Below are 7,212 nucleotides of genomic sequence, written 5' to 3'. Positions count from 1 at the left end.
GGCCGATTTCATACAAGTGTAGCGAGTCTTGCGTATTAGCCACATTGTGACATAACTGTGCCAATGTACAGTCCTCAATTTTACACCACAATAACAACTATCAGGCACTGAATAAGCCCAATACTCGCCAGTAGACATGTTTCTCCACGTGAGCTGTGTGTTTTAATACTGGATTATAAAAAATGCACATTTACAAGTTAGTTGCTGCCAATTATTATATCATGTGTTGTATTAACTGAATTGTCTCCGTTTACAAGCAATGGTTGTGTTTTGATGCGGAGAAAACAAACGTGATTACATACATCAATATTTAAAAAAAAAAAGTTTGCAGAACCTTCCAGCTGTCTCATTTACTTTGCCAAGTGACACAATGAAATCACAGCCCAGATTAATATCAGGCCAAAACAAGCCTGACTTAAGTACTGTGCAAACACAAAAGTGTCTGAAGTGAGCCCAGACGGGTTTAGCCTTCCACTACATCTCTGCTAATGTCCATGTGGGAAGCAACATAGAACACATACCACAAGACAAACACATTTGCCAGAAAAATTGGGGCTTGAGAAAGTTCCCAAGCGGATTGGTCCATGTCGGTGTCGACGCCGATGACGTCGAGCCGTGAAACACGTGGGCCACGGCATCCAGAGCTCACATAAACAAAGCCACATTGGCCAGACTGGGTAGTCGAAGCTCTTGTCGCTGTCAGTGAGCAGGAGTCACACGGTTTGTCTGCCTGGCTTTGTTGGGTTCCGCCGCTCATGATTTGGAGCTTTTACAGAAATTGATGAATACCCCCTGCATGCTTATCGCATGGATTGAAAGCCACGATCCTGATGTGAAAAAGGTAAGATTCACTCATTTCTTTGCAACGCAATCTTTGTCCGCGCTTTACTGTCATCGCCTTCTCTGAACATTTTACATTTTGTTTCCTTTTAGTCTGTTTTCGCTGTTAAACTGAATTCATTGCTTCCCAAAGCCGAGTCTGACACAGACTGTGGAGATTTGTGTGCTGCTGATATTTCACGAGAATTTAAAGCTTTCTGCTTTTTTAGACAAGTTCTCACTAATGTCATGTGCGGGAAGTTGGTCTGTTTCTCACTCTCAACCGCACACTTTGCAATAAGAAAGGAAAAGGACGACTGATGCTGTTTAATTCCTGTATGCACGTATTTTGTCTGAATCCATTCAAAGTTTTTAGGAAATTTAAAACGCCGTGTATAATTAGAAATTGTTTGCAGTTTGTGCGCATTTGTGTTGGGGGGAAATCTTTCTTTTTATGGGATCTCGTGGGGATTTTTTTTAGATATTTGTTTTATTTCATAATCAATGTCAAAGTGATGTGTCTTATCAGGGGAAGATCCAGAACAGAGCCGCTTTCTTGAATCCGGACAACCATACAACTCCCGATAATACCCATTTCAAGTGTCACCGAAAAACTGTCAGAAGACTTGAGGTAGGATATGGAAAATTATTTATAAATAAAAATACGGATGTGTTATTGTGTCATTTTATTTTATTATGAAACCACTTATAAATATAAAGCACATTTAATCTTTTTTGTTGTTGTTTAGAGTAAAAGTACATTGAACACTCAACCTTAAAACTCTTAACAGTTTGAACATTTATTTGAGAAATTCTGATGTGTTTCTACCGGTTTGGTTTTCAGCCATGCCCTGCGTTCAGGCTCAGTATGGATCATCACCTCAAGGAGCTAGTCCCGCTTCCCAGAGCTACAGCTACCACGCCGCTGGAGAATACAGCTGCGACTTCTTAACACCCGAGTTTGTTAAGTTTAGCATGGACTTGACCAACACTGAAATCACAGCCACTACTTCTCTCCCGAGTTTCAGTACATTCATGGACAACTATAACACCAGTTACGAAGTCAAACCGCCCTGTCTGTATCAGATGCCCCACTCTGGAGAGCAGTCCTCTATCAAGGTGGAGGACGTCCAGATGCACAACTACCATCAGCAGGGCCACCTGCCACCTCAGTCGGAAGAAATGATGGCTCACTCTGGGCCTATGTACTTCAAACCCTCCTCGCCTCACGCCCCGAGCACGCCAAACTTCCAGGTTCAGCCTAATCACATGTGGGAGGACCCTGGCTCCCTCCACAGTTTCCACCAGAACTATGTTGCGGCCACGTCTCATATGATGGACCAGCGCAAGAATCCAGTGTCACGGCTCTCGCTCTTCTCCTTCAAGCAGTCCCCGCCCGGCACTCCCGTTTCCAGCTGCCAGATGCGGTTCGACGGGCCGCTGCACGTCTCCATGAACCACGACAACCAGGGCGTGCACCGCGGCCTTGACGGCCAGAGCTTCGCGGTGCCCAGCGCCATACGGAAACAGGCTGGTCTGGCCTTTCCTCACTCCCTGCAGCTCGGCCACGGGCACCAGCTGGTGGACAGCCAAATGCCATCGCCCCCGTCCCGAGGATCTCCGTCAAACGAGGGTCTGTGTGCGGTATGTGGGGACAACGCAGCCTGCCAGCATTATGGAGTGAGAACCTGCGAGGGCTGCAAAGGATTTTTCAAGGTGGGCTGACATGACAGCAACCATGAATCAGTGTTACTGTTATTACATCACAGATATGCAGTGTGTTCCTTATTATTCACCGCGCCCGTGAGTTATAACATGCACAATTTCCTTAAAAATAATAATAACACAAGCTGAACGTCGAATATAATTACTATTACAATGTGGGCCCCGTTAAATATTACAGACCTTAAAGGGGCTGCGTAAAATAACTTGATATGACAAGCATATCTGTCCATACATAGTTGATCTCAAAGGAATAAGTAAAATATGAAAGACCACGAGTGTGTATTTGCTGACGGTCTATTCCCTCTTGTTGGCTCATACAGCGCAGTCCCAAACAGGAGATGAGAAAGATATTATATCGTTTTCATCTTTTCATTTTTTATGTTACATCTCTTGTGCAGCAAACCACAGTCCGTGTTCTACATGTTCTATAGCCTTGGAAATAAGCCTGCAGAGTGACATTATGCTTTTCTTGCTTTCCAGCGCACCGTTCAGAAAAATGCAAAATACGTGTGCTTAGCAAATAAAAACTGTCCTGTTGACAAACGCCGAAGAAATCGTTGCCAGTTCTGCCGTTTCCAGAAGTGCATGGTCGTCGGAATGGTGAGAGAAGGTATGTTTAGACCATGCATTACATTTTATAACAGTAGTTTATATTTCCCCACTGATACACTGGGGAGACGTGTGCGTAATAGAGTGCAGGATTGTTATTTATACCACATTTAAGTATTTACGGACAACAACAGGAGGGCATATTAATTAATGACTCATATGGCATGTATTTCTTCCATTGGAGTTGTCCGAACTGATAATCTGAAAGGTCGGAGAGGACGCCTACCATCCAAACCCAAAAGTCCACAAGAGCCCTCCCAACCCTCGCCGCCGGTGAGCCTCATAAGCGCACTTGTTAGGACCCATGTGGACTCCAACCCCTCCATGTCTGCTTTGGACTACTCCAGGGTAAGTAATGTACCACGATCCGAGAAATAAAACACACACAGCTATTAAAAATCAAAAAAAGTTGACAACTACTCCGGGCGAAAAGAGAAAGCACAACAAGATTGACGGTCTTTTTTAATTTAGTCCTGCTTTATAGGTAACAATTCACTGCCTTGAAAGTTTTGTGTAATACATCGCCGAATTCCTAACTTTGTCAGGTTTTAATGTGGCATATTTTTCCCTAAGTAAATTGCGTTGAAATAGAGAACTTAATAAAAAAAGACATGAATTTAATCGTGAAAAAGCACCCTCTCCCTCTTGGAAATGGGCATTTGCAATTTCACGGATTATATATTTTAAAGGACCTCATTAAGGCGCTGTTTAAATTAAATTCCAGTTCCAGGCTAACCCTGACTACCAAATGAGTGGAGACAACACGCAGCACATCCAGCAGTTCTATGATCTCCTGACGGGCTCCATGGAGATCATCCGGGGCTGGGCGGAGAAGATCCCCGGCTTTTGTGATCTACCGAAGCAAGACCAAGATCTCCTCTTTGAATCCGCCTTCCTTGAACTTTTTGTCCTGCGGCTGGCGTACAGGTAAGCCGCGTAATTATTAAACAAAACAATCTTGGCTTTAGACAATCATCAGCTCCTCCTTCAAGCTTCGATGCTTTGGGTTTTATTAGCTGCCCAATAATAAGAAGGCTGTTAAATTCCCATTTATTGGCAAGCGTAATTAATTGCATTTTCTCATTAATTGCAGGTCCAACCCAGTAGAAGGCAAACTTATTTTTTGTAATGGAGTGGTGTTGCACAGGCTACAGTGCGTCCGTGGATTTGGAGAGTGGGTGGACGCTATCGTGGACTTTTCTTCCAACTTGCAGAGCATGAACATAGACATCTCAGCTTTCTCCTGCATTGCAGCTCTCGCCATGGTAACAGGTGCGTAAAGGCGGCTGCTCCTTTTGAAACTCTGGCTGCGCTACAATGCAAGCAAAGGACGTTAATGCATCGGAAATAATTTATCTTTGTCCTTTTTTCTTTCGTATTTCAGAGCGACACGGGCTTAAGGAACCCAAGAGAGTCGAGGATCTCCAAAACAAGATAGTCAACTGCCTCAAAGATCAAGTGACATTCAATGGCGGTGGATTGAATCGTCCCAACTACTTGTCAAAACTCTTGGGAAAGCTCCCTGAACTGCGCACACTATGTACCCAAGGTCTGCAGCGTATCTTTTACCTAAAACTAGAAGATCTAGTCCCTCCGCCAGCAATAATTGACAAACTTTTCCTCGACACCTTACCTTTCTGAGTCTGACTCGATGGCAAGACCTCAAAGAACTTCCAAAAGACTGTTTAAGAGTCAGACGTGACAGATTTTTAACGTTATTATTTCTGAATATTTGCAAGCTCCGTAGGCGAATTGAACAAACGGCACGCATTATGAGTAAGGAATCATGAGGAAAAAAAAATAATAACAGAAGGAAGAGACAGACAGTTTGATTGCTGTGAAGGCCTTTTCATTTGATTGCCAAACGAGTGAATCGGAATTTCTCTCCGGTGGACAAATTGTCCGGTTTTACAATCACTTACTCTTTATTTAACACCGGCTCTACTGATTCAGCATCAGATGTAGTATACTCCATTTATATATATGAACACTCAGCGCGCGCGCGAGCGCGCGCGCGCGCACACACACTCACAACCACACGCGTACACAGACACTGTATATTATGATAGATTATGTGATGCCTCCAATGCATCGGTTTATAACATGTGTACAAAGTTTGTTATAATGAAAAGATTTAACTTTCTTTTCTTTTCTTTTCTTTTCTGACTCGTGCCTATGTGTTTCTGACAGGATCCCAAAAAGTATCCAGAAAAGACAACGCATGTTCTAGTTTTTTTTTCTTTTCATTTTCATTTTCTTTTATAGGCACTTGCTGAGGTGATGTCTATATATAATATATACCGGACACTATGTAGTCTGCTAGATTTGATACAGATTCGTAGTTATGGCACTCCTTTTATGTATGACGCATATGTGGAAAAATATCTCATCTGTATAGAAAATGAGGGACCCATTGTGTTTGTAAAACTGTCAGACATTCCTTGTTTGTATGTGCTGTAAGTATTGTTGCTGTTGAATATAAACGTTTCTATATATTTATTATTTCTATTGCCAAGAGCTACACTAAGCATGGTGCAATTTAAACGATTTCAAACCATCCAAGTTCATGCTGAGCACGTTGTCTATGTTTTATGTCTTATAAACGTCTAGGTAGTTATGATTTAACACGTTTTAGAAATGAAAAACACCCATCTTATATCAAGAGGTTCATGAGTGTGTGATATAGGCCCACATCTTTGACATCATGATGTACTTACAACTTCTGTAACGCATTTGGTGCCGGATTAAAAAAAAACAACCTAGAGAGAAATAAATATTTAATGTTTACAAATAAAACTTTAAAATCAATTCTTTGCTAAATAATTTCTCTGAAATTAATTTTATTCTTTAAATTAAGACATCTCTGGTCGGAAGGAGCTACTTTAGCGAGAGAAAATATAATTTTGAGTTCAAACTTATTGTAATTTCCTTAAGTATTGTGATCGGCGCTTACAGACATATTAAATGAAACATTTTTAATAAGTTGTTTATTTTAATATCTTACTTTAACTAAATGTGAAATTATTTAGACCTAGTTTGTTGAAAAAGTAAGTGAGTGCATTTAAAGACTAAGAATATTTCGCAAATAATATGCAGGCCTACTCATGTTTCATCTTCATTTTAAATCATCTGCTTAAACAAAAATTGTTTGCACATATTTCATCATTCTAATCGTTTGATTTAAGCCTAAACTGAGCGAATATTTCAGTCATCAAAATTACACTGATTTAAGGAAAGAACTTACATGTTTCTCCTCTATATTTCATATACTTGAATCTAGAAAGAAACAATATTTTATTTACACACCAGGCTGTTGAGACCTCTTTTTATTCTCTAATGTCTATTTGTATTTGACAAAGGAAAACGATAAAACGGATTAAATATGAGTCGTCACTATTCGCTTGATTCGGGAGTAAAAGCAAATTGACGAGCGAACAATTTAAAAGAGATATCGGATTTTATATTTCAGTCTTTTCCTCTGGATGCTCTTTATGCTGCAAAAGTTGATGAAAATAAAAGTTTGAGGTTGTCTTTCTGAACAGGCTTTCCTTGTTGGCTGTAATCAAAGGAATAAAAATGTAACGGCCAACTTTATATTATTTTAACACGAGATAATTGTTGCGCTTCATTTGCCTTCACTGTTATGTAAACGCAGACTGTGAACCTGTTTTACTCTGCTGATGCGTCAGACGAGTCGAAACTTAAACCTACAGAGCTCCCATAATAAAGGGCCAACTACCTAAAACCTGCGATTACAAAGAAGAATAAAGTGCGGCTGAAACGAACACATTCATTGTGAAATTAAATCATGTTGCGCACAGGTAGCACAGTTGTATCTCGTGCGTCACAGCGCTATACTTTGCGGTGAATTCTTTTGATTATGAGTGAACAAGAAAGATACGATAAAGCCACAGTCAGGAGGAATTTTCTCTTACTTACGGTTTAAAGTGTTTTGTTTTTTTCCAGATGTGAAAAAGTGACCTCGTTGTGTATTGTAGTTTAATAGTAAGCATAAACCTGTTACCATCAACCTCCCACAAACCCCCCGGGGGACTCCGG

General features: G+C 41.0%; 1 protein-coding gene across 1 annotated transcript; it reads left to right on the top strand.

Annotated features, from left to right (window-relative positions):
• Positions 1 to 682: 682 nt before the first annotated feature.
• Positions 683 to 6,632, top strand: nr4a2a (nuclear receptor subfamily 4, group A, member 2a). Its single transcript, XM_031858450.1, has 8 exons — positions 683 to 841; positions 1,349 to 1,450; positions 1,664 to 2,535; positions 3,025 to 3,154; positions 3,338 to 3,501; positions 3,878 to 4,080; positions 4,247 to 4,425; positions 4,538 to 6,632. The coding sequence occupies exons 3-8, from the start codon at positions 1,666 to 1,668 to the stop codon at positions 4,792 to 4,794; spliced, it is 1,803 nt and encodes a 600-aa protein (XP_031714310.1). The 5' UTR covers positions 683 to 841; positions 1,349 to 1,450; positions 1,664 to 1,665; the 3' UTR covers positions 4,795 to 6,632.
• Positions 6,633 to 7,212: the final 580 nt, after the last annotated feature.

Source organism: Anarrhichthys ocellatus, unplaced genomic scaffold, assembly GCF_004355925.1.
Source record: "Anarrhichthys ocellatus isolate YVR2014 unplaced genomic scaffold, GSC_Weel_1.0 scaffold20, whole genome shotgun sequence".
Taxonomy (NCBI): domain Eukaryota; kingdom Metazoa; phylum Chordata; class Actinopteri; order Perciformes; family Anarhichadidae; genus Anarrhichthys; species Anarrhichthys ocellatus.
The sequence above is the reverse complement of the archived record's forward strand: the minus strand, read 5'-3'. Positions and strand labels throughout refer to the sequence as shown.